This window comes from Acanthopagrus latus, chromosome 6, assembly GCF_904848185.1.
Source record: "Acanthopagrus latus isolate v.2019 chromosome 6, fAcaLat1.1, whole genome shotgun sequence".
NCBI lineage: Eukaryota > Metazoa > Chordata > Actinopteri > Spariformes > Sparidae > Acanthopagrus > Acanthopagrus latus.
The window spans coordinates 14,743,853-14,763,624 of NC_051044.1; the positions used below are offsets into that span (position 1 = coordinate 14,743,853).

General features: G+C 43.4%; 1 protein-coding gene across 1 annotated transcript in view; it reads left to right on the forward strand.

Moving 5' to 3' along the window:
• Positions 1 to 19,772, forward strand: part of uba7 (ubiquitin-like modifier activating enzyme 7) — a 35,310-nt gene that overhangs the window by 10,108 nt on the left and 5,430 nt on the right. The window contains exons 17-21 of the mRNA XM_037101628.1: positions 74 to 148; positions 1,605 to 1,806; positions 1,900 to 1,991; positions 4,195 to 4,287; positions 5,233 to 5,424. Of these exons, the coding sequence (XP_036957523.1) occupies positions 74 to 148; positions 1,605 to 1,806; positions 1,900 to 1,991; positions 4,195 to 4,287; positions 5,233 to 5,424 (654 nt within the window). The remainder of the gene's footprint in view (positions 1 to 73; positions 149 to 1,604; positions 1,807 to 1,899; positions 1,992 to 4,194; positions 4,288 to 5,232; positions 5,425 to 19,772) is intronic.

Here is a 19,772-nt window from a genome sequence, read left to right on the forward strand (position 1 = left end):
ATAAATCAATCTGTGTAGAAGTGACTCTGCCATAAATCAAATGATGAAAGGATTCTCTTCCGTTTCTCTTTAGGTGACCGCCACTGGTCTACCCTTCTGGTCTGGATCCAAGAGATGCCCTCACCCGCTGACCTTCGATCCCAACAATGTGAGTAGTGTCTGGTCCAGTACCAGTGCCATGGTATTTGGCGATGACCACTCACATTCCTTCTTTATCTTCTCTGATAGAGGCTCTTCCTCACAGCGACCGTATACTGGATTCTTATCTGAGCTAAAGGCTACTCAACCTGCATATGGACAATGAAAGGCAGATAACAATCTGCCCTCCACACATGTTCACATGCCAGATAGCTCGGCTGATTCCTAAATACTCTCATTTTAAGTAGCATAAGAAGTGATATAAGCCGGAAAATATCGGAACTTTGAAGGTTGTAAAGACAGCGGTGAGAAACCGACGGTGTCTCTCAAAGTAGATTTTCCCTCCTCTAATCATGTTGTTCTCACCTTTTCCACCCGTCTCTGTGCTGTCAGCAGTTTATTCCATCTCCTGCAATCTTACTTTCATCTCCTGAACAATTTCTTTTTGCCTTTCCATCTGTGTGAAAAGTGATTACCTTCTCTTTTCTGCCACCGTTAACAGACAGTGCTACAATTGCAGACGCCTGGGTCAGTGCCGATTTTCACACATCCAGAAAAGTCAAGTGAAGAGTGTAGTCCTAAGTGATTTGTTTTGCTTTGGAAGTCTATTACCTGAGCACTGTTCTCCCTGCAGTTAGAGGTGGGAAATCTAACTAATGCATACTAGATAACAATGCTGATTGGCAGAATGACTTTGTGTGGCTCCGACTTGGGTGAGACGTTGCAACGCGAGTTTTTGTTTGCAGTATGGTAAATGAGGAGCTTGTGCCAAAAAAAGGCACAATGACAATAAAGTTTGCAAATTAGATGGTGGAACGTGATCGCAATTAAATCGATTGTGATGTTATTTTTTGACCAGACCCCCCCCAACCATTATCTGCAGTAGATATTTTCTCTGTTTCTACATTGTACCCTTTAGTCGGCAGCGTTAGCACTGCTCTCATTTCTGCTCTATCAGTGAATTGAATGCAGTGTTGTTCTCTATTGTGGGGAAGTCAAACAACTGTAAAAATGTGGATTGTTTCAGTTCGGTAAGCAGCAGCCACTGTTGCAAGATGTGTGTGTTTGAGTGTGTGCTGACCGAGAGAGAAGAGACTGATTGACAGGCCTATTGTTATAGCTACCTGTTCTGTTCAGGGAAGTAATTTGGCCTTAATGCACTACCTTAACATCTTTCTATGGGTTTGCCTTTTTTTTTTACAATGTCCCTTACACAGTGTCACCCACAGGCTGGTCTGCTGGAAGGAGTTGACACAACCACTCTGTGTTGAGCACAGTTTAAGATTTCCTTAAGCTAAAAGCTATATATAAAACAAATACATGCAAATAAGTGTTTGCTGTTTATACATGACAACATGTTTCAATATAGATTAACTTCGTAAACATCATCCAGAGAGTCGCTTCACACTTTACACGTCGCTAAAAACAGTAAAACACAATATTAAGTGTAAATTCTGTGTTTTTAGAGCACCCACATGGAGTATGTGATGGCAGCAGCTAACCTGTACGGGCAGATCTACGGGATCAACGGGACAAGAGACTTCGCTTCAATCAGAAAAATCTTAGAGGGGGTCCACGTGCCGTCTTTCACCCCGAAGTCCTCCGTGAAGATCCACGTCACCGACAAGGAGATGGAGGAGGACAAAGCAAAGGGCACCGACGAAGCAGGTGAGGTATTTCAACTCGCTGATGTTTTTATGATGCTGCCTCACTTTCTGCCAGGGTTTCTGTTTCTTTACTTTCTCTGTGTCCTTGCGCCAGACCAAGCCCGACTGGAAGAGCTGAAAGGAAAGTTGGCCTCACCGTCTCTGAAAGGCTCAGCCGTGCAGATGTACCCCATCGACTTTGAGAAGGTAGGGCGGGAGTGCAGGGAGACCTCTGCAGAAGTCGCAGACAGACTGGCGGCTTGGTGTTAGCAGGGAGCTGCACTCGGATCTATAGCTGCTTTCAGAATGTGTGTTCCCCCCGCTCCTCGTCTTTGGTCCTCAGTGACCCGAATCTGTGCTGTTCATCAGCGTTCACGAAAAACAGAGCCCGCTTGTATTCTGGGCTCACTTCGGTTCTGAGATATCTATTTTAGAAAGCTTACATCCTGTTTGCAAAGAAAGCAAAAAGCACACCTCAGTCAGTCAGTCGGCTCACGTGGAGCAGATTTATTTCTGTACAGTACGGGCGTATGTGAGAGCTGCATTAGCACACACTTAGGACAGAGACGTGCTGTCCGTAACTGTGTCGACAGCTACTTTGACGTCACACACGGAGCCCTGGAGGTAGATTTCCCTCTATACCACATCCAGCCACTGTCACACTCCGTCCTCCCAGCAAATAATCTCTCCCCGTCTGCTCATTAAATCAGGTTTAGCACTTGGTTGATATCCTTAAGCGTCTGCAACTAGAGGAGTCAAGCGTAAAGGTCCATCTCAGTCAGTCATACTTGAATAACACTACACTTTACAATAAGGGTGGAGTCATTACAATAAGTCAGTGCAGTGATTTATACTTTATGTAATAGTTCACAAAGATGCTGTTAACATGAGTGAACACAGTAAAAGCATTAACTAAGTCAACAACTGTGTCTCTTTGTTATTAATTAAAGGTTTAAGCGTTATTTAAGCTACTATTGGATATTAGTATATGATTGATAGAGATGATCATGAAGCCATTTCATTGAGAATTGTTTTTATTGATATTTATGTATTCATTTAATATTCATTTATTGACTCATCAGTTGTCTGCAACACAGTAAAAAGTAGGTCGGCAAGCAGGACAGATTCTGAGATGTTCCGCCAGATTGAACAGTTTCCTCTGTAGCACCTTGGCAACGGCTTTATCAGGAATATTCTTCAGAGTCAGTCCTTCTAAACAGATGTCTTGCATTAGGCAGTGCTCCAGACTTTGTCCGAATTCAAGATTTCAGTTCTTCATCTGGACGATTACAAATAAAACAAAACCTGTAACAGGATACAGACCAAAACATTCACTAAACCCACAAGGAGATGCTGAAGAAAAGCGACAAAATGAGAAAGAGACAAAAAAACCCCCAACACATTTCCTTAGTCTGTGTCAGAAATATCATCAGGAGCGACATTAAACAAATGCAGAATTATGGTTTTCTAATACATCATGTGTAATTAAAAATTGTGCTCCCTGAGTGTTGGCCTCTGTAGCTGACCTTTCCTATTTACCTGTCGGCCTTTTGACCCTCTGATGAGTTCCAGGGTTTCCTGGGAAACCTTGGGAAAAGAGATGCCTAATTAAAATTCTCCCCTCTATACAAACATTTTTCTTTGTCCCTATGGAAGTCAGGAGCATGTAGTCATAATGAAACCTCTTCAAAACCTCTGATATTGAATCGGTGACAAAAAAAGGCGGCTAAAAGGTGCGTCACAGACACAAAACCTTTACTTCAGGCACGTGGTTCTCCGAGCTCGACAAAGAGCCATTAGCGGGCCGGACAGTGTTCAGTTGCTGTAGCTGCAGAGGTGAGTGCTGGGGGAATTTGGAGAGGCTGTAGATGATGACTGTCAGGCAGCCTGCTTGAGAACTCAGTGACTCAGGAGAAGCAGTGAAGGTGTATGAGGTAAGACAGGTGCATATCAAATATCACCTCGCGTAAGAATGAGATCCCCCAAACTGGCGTGCTCCCCCTGCTCTCCATTTGTGTCCCTCCGTGCCCAGGTCATGCTGTGGGTAGATGGAATGTGTGTAGGAGGGTTTCAAATGCATCAGGTTGCCGGCTCGGAGAGTCCTCGCGGCCCCTGAAGCCATCCCTGAGTGATAGACGCCTCACCTAGCCTTTGTAGGGCCGCGGTAGCAGAGGCATGACCTCACCGGCCACGTCGATCACAACAGAAATCTGATTTCAGCTGCATTCTGATGGGGTGACCGAGTCACGTATTAGACGGATCCCAAGCGACGCAACAAAGCCTTCAAAGCTGAAAGCAGACACCACAGCACATGGCATGGACACTGATGCATATGCAGATACATGTTGTCCTTGTGTTTTGAGCTTTATATCGAATGACTGATGTGATGTTTGCCTCACATCTGGCGCAGGATGACGACACCAACTTCCACATGGACTACATCGTCGCTGCTTCCAACCTGAGAGCGGAGAACTACGACATCCCTGCAGCCGATCGGCACCAGGTCAGAATCTTCCCTATGTTCATCATCTGATCAAATCCCTGCAAAAGGGTTAAGAGTATAGATTAGAGTCGGAGGGATGGAGCTGAGGCGAGCGGCGGTGTAGATCAGGGGAAAAGCGAGAAAACACAGCAGACCGCTCCCCCTCCCTCGCGGGCGTGTTTAGTAGCCGGTGCTGCACACACCTGCCCTAAAGCCACAGAAACGGCCTCCCCACCCATTGTTCCCGGAGCAGAACTAATCACAGCACTTTACCTGTCGCCTGGGAGGTGACACCTGAGCCAGGCCTTGTGGCAGCCGCTGCTGCAGACACACACGGCCAAGACAGGTGGAGGGTGGGGGGGATGGGTACTGCTGAGTGAGGGGGCACAAAAGAGGGATTTCCACACTTTGGAGGAATAACTTCACTTTTCACAACATACAGTAAATACAGCTACACTGCAAACCCTTTATAAGGGTTCGGGGGCCATGTTAGTGTCAGTATTCATGGGGCAAATTTATGAAGAAATAACAGATACAATAATCATCTTATTATATATATAATCATGTATTATACTACTATTTGGATGTCATATTCTACTCGAGGGTTTTCTTTTTATACTTCTATTCCAGTATATTTCGATGTGTTCAGGGTGACGTGTTGAAAAAATACTTTTACTGTTACGTCTACATTAATTACTTTTCATGTTTATGGTATTTGTAATAATAATTATTGATGTAGTACGTAGTGATATAACTCTGACTGGGCCAGTCCTGTTGCATAATGAGCACTTTCACTTTTCACAGGGTTAGGGTTAGTTACATGTTGATAGCATTACTTCCATACTTCTACACTGGATACTTAGGATTTGGAATGCAGGACTTTTATCCCAAAATCGAGTATTTTTAGATGTTTGTATTGATGCTTTTACTTGGTACCCCACTGACTTTCCTCTGCTTCCTTCACAGAGTAAGCTCATCGCTGGACGGATCATCCCGGCCATCGCCACCACCACCGCCGCTGTGGCGGGACTGATGTGTCTGGAGCTGTATAAACTGGTTCAGGGTCACCAGAAGCTCAGCTCTTACCGTACATCTTACTTCATGCTGTCCGTCCAGTATTTTGTGTGGGCCCAGCCGAGCCGTCCCCAGTCCTACGAGGTGAGTTACACCTCTGTGCACCCTGCAGCACTCAGTCACATTTAGGACCGGAGTTTATACAGCCCGACAGACTCTTACTGTATACACATTTATAATTTAAGCCTGTCTACTTTGGGGATAAATCTGCTGGGCCCTTTGTAGATTCACGTCCTTCCTCTCTGGTTGGAGAACATTAAGTCATGAATGAGTGCTCACAGAGTAAGAGACCATCGCTAACTGTCAATCTCCTGCATATAAGCCAAGTCTTTAGCTAGCTCAGTATAATCCTGAGGGCATTTTAGGGCAGGTAAAGCACAAACACGCCCCCGTCTGCTTCTGTGTTTGCACAAATTAAGTGAATTTGAGGCAACTGTAATTCAAAGCAAAAGGACAGGAGCTTTTTTCTCCTCAGTCCTTTAATGATCAAATCCACCCGAACGTTTGAGGGTAGACCAGGTTTGCGAGGTCATATTAAGTTCTTTATGCTGCATCAGCCGAGCTTTAGAACACAAACACAAAATGGCTACCAGCCAGATTCAAAAGCCAAGCAACCCTTAGGGTCACATTTTGGGTTAAGTCTGACAGGATATCAAGTCAGACGATTTCGCTGCCCCCTCACTGGCCCGACTGCTTTCCCCTCAATATCTCACCTCTGAGGCCGGATCAGATATTGGAGCTCCCGTCACCATGGTTCTCACTTAGAGCATTGAACCCCTGACACACAGGGGTTACTGGGGGTCGGCGAGTGGGGTAACAGTGTCCTGTGGGACGTGAGGGCGCACAGACCTGGAGCTCTGACACAGTGTAGGTCTGGTTTCAGCTTTGGTTACAGGCAAATATGCTGCAGCTGCATTAAAGGCTGCAGTGATGACAGGGGCAGCTGTGACTCTCTGCGCAGTCCTGAAGTTCCAGGCATGCCCTTTTCCTTACATACAAAGCGCCCGGTGTTCTCGCAGTTGTTGTCTGTAAACTTAGTCAAATTGTTTCCACATACTTGAATCGTTTTTCCATTTTTTTGGCCAGAGCGCAGCATTGCTCAAGCGGCCTGGAACGTTGGAAGCAGTCACACTGACTCTACCTGACATCATCCCGACCAGAGGTTTTAAATTCAAGCGTTGAATCGTTCAGCCAGAGGGATGGGCAGACGTTGCAGTTTCCAGACCCACGCTTAAAGAGTTGCATCATCAGATTTTAAACATGGCTCTTTTCAGCAGAGGAGACAGAGCAGAACTGGGACATCACCAGAGGAAAAAAGGCTCAGGGTCAGCATTTCAAGGCTTAGAGGCAAATCTTAGAGAGCAGAATATGTCAAGGCTCTTGTTAATGAGGAATGCACATGGCAACACGGAGAGAGAGAGAGAGAGAGGGAGAGAGAGAGAGAAAGACGGTCGGCTGCCAACTCTTCAGCCATCTGAGTGGGAGACGCTCTAATGTCTGCCAAAGAAAACATTTACGTCTTTAGTCTTCACGATTAGCTTAAATGTGTTCATGATACCCTCTAGGAAAATCAGGTCAGCTTCTCAAACAAGTTCCCCTTTTTTATATGTTGTGTATGAAGTTTCGTTTTGACACACATGGTCAAGAAAATGGTCGGACAAAGTTTCGGATCAAATGGCTGCGTCAGTTCTTGCAGTTTATATGATTGCTCACAATGTACGTTGGCAATATAGTACATTTATTCATACATTCATTTATTAGTTAATTCTAGACCAGAGCCTGGTCCATAAATGCCAGGCCAATGTTGTTGGCTGATATTAGGTCATCGCAGGAAAACTGGTGTCTGCATAGTACAGTATGTTGCACAATAATACTAACAAATTGCAGTGCACAAATACACAAAGTAAAAGCTGTAGCTGCTGAATATCCAATGGAAAGAAAGTAGCACACACACCATTTTTCAGGACAGTGTTGACAAATCTCAAATTCACCAGCAAATCACCACTATATAACACACCCGAGGCCCATTAAGTCCATGCAATAGTAATTTCTAAAACTGTGACAATGGACCCCTCATATCTCCGCCAAAGTCTCTGATAACCACATTTTCCGGATCCTTGGGTGATTTTTAAACAATTACGTGACAATATTGATGTCAGCCTCAGAAATCCTGTATCAGTCGCACTTTTCGCATTGCATGTGTCACATTCAATATGTCCAAATGTCAAGACTGATTATGCGCTTAACATTTTCACACAACGCATGTCACAATATTATTTCCAGATAATCCAAAGGTTACCTGCATCTGACTTCTGCTGTAGATATTATTTCATCACATGATGGTATATTGTAATGTAGAAATACTTATAACTTACTTAACTTACAAAGAATCTTTCTTATGGTTCTTAAACATTTTTAAAGTAAATTGAAGTAATTAAAAATAGAAATCAGTCCTCGGCAGTGACTGCAGAAATCAAAGCAACATTGCTATTAATAAGCTATTATCTCCCTAATCTTTCAGAGATTAGAGAAGGTTTTGTTAAGCGGCCTTTGAAGCAACTGCAGACGTGCAGCTGTTAAACATCACTGATCAGACATGCAGTATCAAGAGCTCAGCTTACTTTTTTTGCAATGACTTAGACCTCTCCCCTTATGAGATCAGTCTCAGTTCATTAATATCAAGTAACATTACTCACATCTCACTGGTAGTGCTGGTGGCCCACCCAGTGGAGTGTGTTCTCACCGCTACATCGCAGCGCTGCCAGATGTTTTGCGGTCACCGTAATGTCACCTGCATTATCACGGCTCTATCGCAACAAATTTGTTGTGATTGAAGACTCCGGTTCCCACAGAACTGTTCTAATCACAGACTCTTTAACTGAAATAGGTAGAGTCCCGTGCCAGCCCTTTTCCAGAGATCGTTGCTTTAAAGCAGCTGTTTCCCAAAATAGGAAGTTCCCCCGGCCTTCCCCCGCTGCTCCTATTCTCTGTATGGAGGCAGAAATATGTAAACAAACGGGAGGCTGTCCTTGTCTGCTCAACACTGCGATTCTTTAGTATCATTTTCCTCCTTGTGTTTATGTTTTTCAGCTGGGAAGGGGGTGGGGGTGCGGGCAAGGCACAGGCTATTAAAGGAGTAGCAAATCTGGCAAGTTCACAGAGATGAAAATCTCTGAAATGGTCGGGAATGTTTGCTCAGGGTCTACATGTAGACGTCATGATGTGTCCATGAAAAGGCTTGTTTTCACTTGGCCCAGATGTTGTTGCCATCGCAGAGCTTTCTTCACTGCGTGCACCTTAATTGTCATTTGCCAAAAGATGTCCTGAAACACAAACGCAGAAACTTTCCAGCTCATGTAAGACCATTGCAGAATAAAAGTGTGACAGACATTCTCATAATTACAGTTTCTCACTGAAATTAGACACGACTGCCAAGGACATCAACAATGTGCATTTCCTACTAATTAAAGCTGTACTTATCAATTTTTTTATGTATGGGACAAATCATAAACAGTGACAGTGATTGTTGTCATGGCAAACCCAGAAAAAAGCAGCCACCTGAGTCAGCAGTTCCTTTCAGCTTTGCATAGCCTTTTAGTGTCTTTTAGTTAATTGTTTTGGTTGTCCAGCACATAAATACCTGTTTCGGTCAACGGACTATCGACTATTGGACTTGCTTTCACTGAGTGGTCAGAAATACGACGTCAAATGAATGCTGATGTTGCTCCATACCTGCTGGTTGGAGGTTTTTGCTAACACATTAGCCATATCAGCTTTATCATGTGATAATTCATCAGGGTTTTGAGCTTGTTGGGCCGTCTGCATGTGGCCAAAAAGAGAAATTAAGATTACTTTAAATGCACTCATTGTCACAAGTTTGTCACAAGGAGCTGTACAGTAAGCAGGCCACGAGTAGGCAGTAAGTTTACCTCATCTCACAGACAGTGCAGGCTTTTTTTCTTTTTGAGGAAACAACAACAAGACATTCAAGTACATTTCAAAGATGAATGAGTGCTGTGCTCCTGCAGCTGTAACTGAGCTGCTGCCTCAGTAAAACACGGAGAAACATCACCCGAGGCCAACGCAGAGGAGGACGTGTCTCAGCTGGGTATTAAATAGCTCCGTCCTCAGCCCCTCCTGCAGCTTGCCTAACTGTCTGTACCAGTGTATGCTGTCTTTGCTCGTCTGCTGGGCTGTCTGCTGGTTGTATGCCATGAAAATACTCCCTCTTCCATGTCTGTGCACACATCCTCCACACCCTGGTCCTAACTCGGTGCCCTTTCACGCTCCCTTGGTGCCCCTCCTGCACGGCTTGCCCTTTCGGTCTCTAATTAAATTAGCAGTGTTGGAGGCGAGGCTCCCTGATCTCGAGGAAGCCGCTCCGAGGTCAGCGCTCACACTGCTTCTTTGTTAATTGCCTGCAGAAATGACGACTATTTCCTGCCTTCACAGGAAGCTGTGTATTGAAACCAGATTTCCCAGTGATCCTGCTGCAGGAGGCAGGGATGTTGCGTTCATCTGCTCCGGCCTCTTTTTCTAATAACTTTTTATCCACAACTCGCTCTGCGAATGACTTGATATCTTAATGTGCGCTGAGAAATCAGGAAGAGACAAGGACACATTCGCACATTTGCTGAGTCGTCCAGGGTGGGTATAGCTGTTATAAAACCTGCAGCCACTTGATTTGTGATATGAGCACTTACATGTATATAATTGGTGGTCGCACATCTGTCACACAAATAACAGGGACTGGCTTAAAGAGGGAAAGCAAACAACAAAGGGGGAGATTTACTTCACATGTGGTTAAATCTGTGTTGGCCTCCTCAGACTGTGCCAGCGAAGAAAGAGGGGTGAACATGATCCACAGACCTCAGTACTCCTGCGGGAGCTCCGGCATGGAGCTGCATTGTGCAGTTTGTAACCCAAGCCGCAGACATGAATAGTGCTCACGGGATAATGAGTAATCTGTGATCAACATTGGCGGCTTGTGCCTTCTGTTGTTTTCCAGGTCTTTTTGTAGTTGGTGTCATTGTGTGGTTGACCTTCTGTTTTTTTGTTTTTTTTCAAGTCATCTGTTGTTTTACGTCGCATTGTTCCCGTTGCTGCCGCTCTGTAGTTCCCCACAGATCATTAGCTTCCCATTTGTCTCATCAACAACATGTTGTGTCTGTGCACAGGTTGTTTATTTGTGTAACACTGCACTGACTGACTGGTTAGAACAGATGAGTGAGGGGATCATTTGAATAAAAGCCAGATTAAAGATAGCCATCCAAACCATTTATAAGAGGCATATGTGGTATGGCTCATAAACTCAATGTGCTGCACATTTAGCCACATGCAACTGCCAAAAGCGTTTTGTTGGTGTTTTTTTCCGTTAGCAGCTCTTTCAAATTATCCTCAACAATATCTCATCATCTCGCACATGTTTAGGCCAGAGGACGGAGTGTTCAGTGAGAACCACAATAGCAGGATGGCTTTGTGCTTAGACAGGCCCATCTTTCTCTTCAGCAAGGCAGCGAATCCCAACCTGCTTCAGGAGACACGACTGACCCTGACCTTTCACCTTACTAGAACAACCCACTAGCAAATTGCAATGAATTAAGTATTAACAACTGAGGAAAGAGAATCCCCCTCCCCCACCCAGAAATTGTCCAGTCATAGGTCCACAATCATAACTGCCAGCAGCAAACCTGTCAACGCTTCGGATTTCTCTACATGTTAAAGGTGCAATATATAAGAATTGGCTAGTTGAATTCATTCATCATTTCGTCCGGACTTTCGGGGAACCAGGGAAGTGTTGACATTTACTGCATATGCATCTGCATATTGTATCTTTTAAGAGGTTAGCACGAAACTCCAGAAGGTTCAAGAAAGTTTGTCTGTTTTTCCAACATCTAAAATTAAAGACCAAAACCTAAGGGTTTTGAGGAAACAGTGTGTCTATCTGTTCTAACAACGGCGGTCAACATTATCAGGTCTCACTAATTAGCTTACTGCCAATTTACAATTTCCCTATAAAAAAACAAATCCATTTGAAACATTAGAACGAGAGACAATTTCAGCCAACTCACAATGCTAAACTTGTTAGGTAGCTGCAGGTTGACATGTGTCTCATCACAATATACCTGATAGCAGATGGAACTTATTATGTCGTAACATTAGTAAATAGAGCCACATATTGCTGGAAGGAGCTTATTTATCTGCTCTCTCTCTCTTGCTCTCTCTCTCTCTCTCTCTCTCTCTCTCTCTCTCTCTCTCTCTCTCTCTCTCTCTCTCTCTCTCTCTCTCTCTCTCTCTCTCTCTCGAAACCAACATACACAGCGATGCCTGTAATCCATTGTCCATCTTAGTTTTTACCACATTTCTCAAAGCTTCTCAGGAGATCACCATGTGGAAGTTATTAGAGGTCTCTGTCCTCCTGTCTTATTATTCTCTCATTAAAGCACCGGTGCTGGCAGGAGACGGGCTGCAGGTTTTGTAATTAGCGACATTAAGTTCAGGTTTCCGGGCTGTTCCTGATGTCACGATTCGACACCATTAACTCTGAATTGTGAAGGCATTCTATCATGTCTCTCTCCTTTTTTTTCCTGTCTTCCCTTCTCTACCAACACACACAGAAACGGTGACACACACACACACACACACACACACACACGCATACACACACACACACACACACACACATGCATACACACACACACAAAACCTCTCAGCGTGTCACTGTAATAATAAAGTCACAGGTGGTAAATGACGCCCTTAGATTGTGTCCTCTGCTCTGCGAGGCACAGTGGGACTGTCTGTCTCTCGGTCTGTACTTAGTTCTGCCTTACGTATGCATCACACATGAGGCACTGATAATAACACAAATATGTCCTGGTTCTGTAATGGAAAGAGGACTAAAATAACTATTAGCCAACTAAAGCCACATGAATGTGCTCGTAAAGGAACTGAGCGAGTTTCTTTACACTAGCAGACCGTGGCTGCAGGGTTATTAATAGCTCATAATGAGCATTTGTCATGGATTTTATGCTAATTCCTGTGCTGAACTGGCACATGAATGGTTTTGCCTCGATTTGCGTATGTAATGAATGAGACAGGGACTGCACCAATTGGCAAATAGTCTCTGGGCAAAGCTGAGTGGCTCAAGCAGTCGTCAGAATTGGCAACATTATACTTCCATCATTGCAGCCAAAAGAAGGCTTACACAACTGCAAAGTGAGCAGGTCTTCACACCGAGGAGAGCCAGACCAACATACATGTTGGCCTGTCAGACAAATATTGGTATCGGTGTAAATTTCATTTGAATTTCGCTGAGTCGATGCACTGATGTCATTCTAGCTCAACTAATATCAGTGCCCCATTAAAGGGTCAAAGCCCTCTGGGCTGTATGGACGTGCCACGTGTCTCAGTCCGGTTTGTTTGTGTCCAGCATCAGATAGGCTTACAGCTTATTAAGTGCCGACAAGAACTGGACATCATATTGATCCGCCGGTATCGATAACTTGCTCCAGTGACCAATACGTTCCATACTGCATTACAGCACGTAAGTAAAGAGCGTGACCTTTGGTTATTTAAGCATTTAATCAATGCTACGAGCCTGGATGTCACAACAAAGGGGAAACTGAGTTATCTTCAGCTGCTGTGTGTTGCTGTTGAATCGATCTCTGTGAATGACACTTTTGCGGAGATAAAAGCTGTGTCCCAATTCCAGCGCTGCGTGCCAATAATGAACAGTGTGATGTAGTAATCAGAGTAGTGTTCTTGTAGACTATAGAAGAACATAAATCATGTTTATTATTTGTACAGGAAATTATCCATTAGCTGTCAACTGAAGTGCACACCAGAGTTTATTTAATAAGATCTTTGTTTTATCGGTGCATCAGTCCATTTTGCAGTGTGCATTATCATTTCACCAAAAATAAGAAATGTTGGAAAAGTAATTGAGAGGCCATAGCACCCATAACTCACGGGCCGACAGACGCAACACTTCTTGATGCTAATTCATTGCTTTATAACTGCGACTCCGTCTATAAGACCTAAGCTGTGTGAGTGTCTCCGCAGGTTCCAGCATGTCATTTGTAAGAGGAGCATTTTATTGACTCAGTCCTTCTGCTCCAGGTCATTTTCAGTCAGGTGGAGTGCTGTTATCTTCTCATTTGAAAGACAATCACATTGAGACCCTGTTTGCTGTTTTACACGTCAATGGAAGCCTTTCAAAAGGAACGGACTGCTTTTAGTCTGTCTGTCGAACTCTGCCCTCTCCTGAGAAGTGCTGCTGAGCTGCCACTCTCCCTCCACCCTGCTCCAGTGTATCAGAAGTCCCCCTTGAAAACGTTGAGTTTACAGTCATACATATGTAATGTCATTCATACTTTTTCGGCATATTATTTGTTATATAGGTTCAGTGTGCTTTAAGGCTGACATCCTGTCAACTCTCTGGGGTGTTTGCAGTGGGCCGGAGCGAGCAGTTGGAGGTCCCAGCCATCTGTTTCTTCTTTGCTGTCGCGAAGAGAGTAGTCATCAATAGTGATCAGGTAGCAGATGACACTCCCAGTCAGACAAAGAGCACATTTTACATGACAGTACTGTTGTCTCTTTGTGAAGAAGGACATATAGGAAAACGTCAACAAACATGTTCCTGTAGTTTTAAATTAAACTGCCCTCCGCCAGCATTAGGTACTCCTCCAATGTAGCATTACACTCCTATGATACCATGCAAATTATTTTTTTTTTTGAAGAGTAGCCAAACTGAAAAAAGTTGAGATTTTTTTTTTTTTTATCACCTGTGAATTCTTTCTCCTTAACATAGTGCCTTATTAACTCAATGCAAATCAATCAGTTGGAGATTCAGGGGCTAGGAGTGGCGAATGTAGCTTAGAGTTGCTAGCTTTGTGCGGAGAGAAGGTGTGCACTACAGAAATCTGGTGAACTCCATTTTACCTATTTTAACTCAGCCGATTGTATTATTATTTTTTTTTTATTTCCAACTTTTCCTTCTAGTCGTCAGTCCAAACTGATGTTGGGGTGTTGGAAATCGGTAGAATTCCCTTCTAAATAAAAATAATGATGGTGCACTCACTCTGTATAGAATAAAAAAGACGTAGTGTGAAATTACACTGGGACATGGTTCCTTTTCAATTTTAGCAAAGCACTAGCTCAAACTAACACTCAATATAAACTATAGGCATCCAGTTATTGATCTAACAGGAAGGCAACATTAATTGGAGCGCTGACACTGACCGATTTGTTTCATCATCGTTTTATTGAAGGATTGTTTCACAGTTTTGTTACCAAACAGTTATAACAAAATATGTTTTATACAGTGGTATACTTCATTTTCACTTTTTTGGGTTAGAAACTTTTCACACTTTTCATACATGAGCACACACACACACACACACACAAACACACACGCAATGTCATTCATAATTGTACTTTGGTGACTTTGCTGACTGTTGATCATTGGCTTTGTGCTGTAGGTCTGACGTAAATGAAGGCGTATTAATTCTGTGCGGGTGAAGAGGAGATTGATTGTCCACTTATGTTTCCAGTCAGTGCAGCAGTGGTTTGAAACATGAACTATATTTGCTGGCTTTATTTATTTTTTCGAGAATGTTCTTTCCTGTTTTTCCAAGTGTCTGTGTCAGGCTGTTGTTACTGCAACAAGATACTTTATTATAGTAACGTTTTGCTTTAACCCAGCAAAAAAGACACAAACCCATCTGCTCTCCACTATTTAACATTTTTCCAGTATATCTGAAATAACCTTCATTCTTACCTAATTGTACTGCGATATACAGCACATACAGTCATCGCTGTGTATTCAGGTGGTTGGTTGTATTCAAACGTTACCAGATTGTCTCCAAAATTAAAGCTAAAAGCGATTAAGATGAAAATATGATCTGAAAGACCACACAGATCCTCCATCTGCCCCCTATAAAACTCACTTTGAAGCCCTCCGAAGGAAAAGAGCTGACTTTGAAGAAACAGGCCTGTAGCCACAGCGGGTTGTAAAAATGTTTCCACTGTTGGGATTCTGGCCAGATAATGAAGCTGAGGCAGGAGCGTGCCTCAGCTGCGCTATTTCTTGCGGCGGGCTGCAGGGAGGAGGACTTATCGAGGCTTGCCTAGTGATCCCAGCTTCCTGACTCCAAAAAAACTGCTCCATTGTCTTAAAGGGCAAGATTGAGAAGTCACATTTTGATTACGCTCCACATGCAGTGACCCGTGCAAAATGACCGGCGCGATTGTGTAAAAGGGGGTTTGCAATCAGACTTAACTTCATTCTACCTCCTTATCAGCTTCACTTGGCTGAACTTCCTCTGGCTGCGCTGCATTCCCATGCCCTCACGTATATCTGCAGTCGGAGCCTGCGTCTATTTTTGGGTCCCATCAATCAGTAGCCCTTGTTGGAGACTTTATTGTGTATCAGGTCTTGTACTCCAGATCCAGAATCCAAGTATAATAATGCATAGTTACAGTCCTATTAAGATAGAAGCTACTTTTACCATAAAAAATGGACACCTTTTTGAACATTCAAGATATTTAAAGAAGACTTAAGCATTCAATTGAACAACAAAATGATACTGATCTGCTTTTCCTCTGATCCTTTGATATCTGTTTTTTCCAGACTGTGGTCAACTCTTGTTTCAGGCCTTCTCAGAGATTCCTCTGACCGTGCCTTGACTCATTGGAAATAACACTTTATGATGAAGTCTGAGCCTTCTGACCTTTTGATCATGTAATTCTATAAAGCTGAAGTGTAGATATTGGAAAAAAGGCTGCCATGTTCAGGTTGTATCAGTTTGAGAAGTACTATTTTTTTTAACATCGGCCACATCTAGTTCCCAAAGGTCGGTTTTGAATTGATGTTTCTTTGGGTTGGATGCAAATCAGTATGAATCTATATAGTCTATGAAATTAACTGAGGTATTTCTTAGGCATGAATAAAAATTGGGTCATTCTGATATGGAGAGCATTTCGTTTCCCTGAATTTGCATAGCAGACATGATTTATGATATGCGACAGCCATGTTCTGCTTCTTTGTTCATATCTTGCCCTGTTTTGCAGTTAGAGGACTGTGAAAAAGGAAGAGTGAAGGGGTGTGCGTGTGTTTGATGTGTGGCTTATGTGATGATGAGATTACTTTTAATGTCGTGTTTTTCCTGGAAGCTTTTACTGTCTACATCCAGTTTTTTCAGGATGACTAGCCAAGCTCAACAGGCTTCCTGTCAACAAGAGGAAGCAGCAAGTGATTTCGGTTGTTCGTATCAGATGTTAGGGAACTACATATCTAAATAGGCCAGTTTATAACATGCATAGTGTTATATAATGCAGACTCAAAGACACCGATAGAAAAATAATTTAACTTTGAAAAATACAAAACTAAAAGAATGTAACGAGTGTGACCTTTTATCTCAGGACAAGAGGATGATCAAAAATGACTGAGACAAATTTTCAAAGAATTGAAGTATTACAGTATTAAGTAATTAAATGATTTGTGTTGCTGTTACATAAAAATGATATGATGTTAAAGTTTGAATTGAAGCTGGCATTTGTGAGATTAGAGAAACCAGTATGAGCAAGCAAAATTGTTGAAGTATCAACTGACGAAATCCCACCTCCTCCCTCCAAAACCACCAAATTACACATTTCTAATAGCCTCAGTGCAAAGAGGCTACCTGGCTCAACAGTTACTCCTAACTACTGTAGGTGTGTGCTTTTTGCTAGTGCTAGGTAGCGACTGAAGCGCTGCAGCACTCTGTTCTTGGGCTGAGGGACTGTGTGCTTTGTGCTAGCAGACTCCAGAAGACTGTCATGTGCAATGTGCACGGACAAACAGAAAGACTGTCCAGTCTTTTCGTACAGGCCAAATGAAACTTTTGGATGGCCTACTGGAGGCATTCGACAGCCATGGATCATTTTTGGGGGTTTTTTTGTTAGTCAAAGCATTTGATTTATTAACTGCTGTCGAGATGTCAAGATATTTCTACACATTCAATAAATAATGCTTCTTGAATAACTCCCCAACCCCAAACTTCAAATGAATACAACCAAACTGCTGTATGACAAGTGTAGCTGAGAAGTGAGAAGCAGTTGAAATACTGGAAATGTCATTGTGTTGTTTTATTTTTCTGGAAAGAGCAGCTGTGTCATGTTTTAGGGGGAAGTTCAAAGCTCCACGTATAATACAGACGACAATTTGTGGACAGCAGATGAGCGATTTGGCAGTCATCCAACCGCAGAGCAGACAGAGTATAAACTTATAGGTCCAACGCTGTGGCTTGACTCGCCTCAGGCTCGTGAAGTGGCCGTTTGTCTCGTCCTCATCCTCTGATGTCCAACTCGATGTTGTTCAGTTGCCCAGAGCCTCGGCCGCCGGCTCTGCTTCATGTCCAAACGGACCTCTGGATCCTGCAGACACTCAGTGAGACAGGACAGCGTGGTTGTGGCCAATATAAAATAAGTGAATGCAGCTTTCCTGAGGTTGAGCAACTTGTCAAGTAGGGGACTGTCTTGTGTCTCTGTGTCACTGTGATTCAGCAGTAAGACTTTTTTTAATGTTCACTGCCAGACAAATTAGAGAGAGTTATTTTTGATGCATTTACCTTCACTGAAGATGGACGCCGAGCTGTTAGCCACCAGCTAGCACTACGCCACTCAGTGGGTCTGTCTGGAGTCAACATAACAGGTGACCCTCCAAATTTGCAGGCCTACTCTCTAACCTCAAGACAAGCATGCCTGATTTTAGTTGCATGGACACATGAAACGTTATGTAATACTGAAACAGTACCTCTTTCTTTGGATGGTCTTTTTTTTATGATTGCAGCATCCACATCGAGCACAGTTGGTGTCTTACGGTATTTAAAGTATGTCTACATACTACAGTGAATCGCAATGAGCAGATTTCATGCTGAGAGGGAAACAGTAACTCTCCGCCTCACATTTCTTCTCTCTCCCCAGAGATAACTGTTTCATTAGTTGCTTTTTTAGTTTTTTTTTTTTTTATGATCTGGGCTCCATGATAAAAAAGAAAACTGTAGCTGCGCTTGTGGGAAACCATTTGTAATTGTTTCCAGCAGCCGGTCTGGTTCCAGCATTCTTGCTTATTTTTTTCTCCCCTCCTATAGTGTTGAGTCGTTGACGTCATTCTACACAGGGACCGATGCCGTTGATTGGCTTTAGGTTTTCTAACTGAGTTGTGCGACAGATATGAGAGGGAGGAAGGGAGGGGAAAGAGTAAAAATAGCCCCCCATGTCTGCTTTGCATTGTGTAAAATCAGCACCTGCAGACAAAAGCACATGTGGAAAACTCTGGCGCGGAAACACAGATTTAAGGAGGTCCGTTTTCAAGTCCAACAATGACTTTGCACTTGTAAGATCCTAAAACATAAAGGTCTTTTGTGCTGCATGTGCATTTCGGGCTCAAGCTCGGTTCCGTCAATGGAAAGTCCGAGGTTGTGCTGAAAATTCGTCCCGCATAAACACTAAAGAAGCTAACGTGACCGCGAGTTAGATGTGCATCTCGCAAACAAGATGTGCTTTGTTTGAAAATGGGACAAAGGACCTAGACACCCTGTCTGACTTGAGGAGAGGCATGCCTCGAGTGTGTCTCCATAACCCCAAACCCCCATAAGTGGTGGGAGTCGTGAGGGCTAGTCGAAAAGTTCCCCTTGGCTGCCGGAGCAGAGATAATTGGACCCAGGTTTAGCCGGAGTTTTTGGTATTCACATCTCGAGCCAAGTTTTGATCTTCACAGCTCCTCTCACCAGACAGCGCCTGTGCGAGCGGGGTCGTCTGACAACGTGACATGTTTTGAAAGTCTTTCTGCATGTGAGGAATCCTGACACATTTCAGGTCAGGTGATGTTTTTTTTTTTTTTCCTCCAAGTGTGGATTATGTCGTTTATGGTAAACACGTGGTGTCATGTGACAATCTGTCCAGTGAGCATTTATGTTTGCAGGGGTTTGAATCGATCTGGCTGGCTGGCAGGACTTTGTGCCTCTGTATTTTTTTAAAGGTCAAAGGTCAATCCTATAGGAATAATGAAGCAGAGGAGTCCCTGTCGGGTCATCCGCTCTAAAGTCTGATCTCACACGAGGAGTGTGATGGCAGTGCTGTAGGGTGACAGTAAAGATGTAACTGTTTGTGAAGTTGTCTCCATGAAGTAGAGTGTTTATTCTCTCAGACTCACAAGACTATCATCACTTGATGGATCAAATGCATTCCAGCTTTTGACTGATGTCTTCGAGGTGTCACCCTTTAACGCAAAACAACACATAGCAACAGTGCTTTTGTGTTTCCATGCTTACATGTAGAACTACCATATTGCTGTGTACTGGGTTGCAAATCGTGTAAACGTGGGCAATCTGACGTACAGTTATCATTTCACTGTTTACCAATTAGCTTAATAGCTGACATTCAACCACATT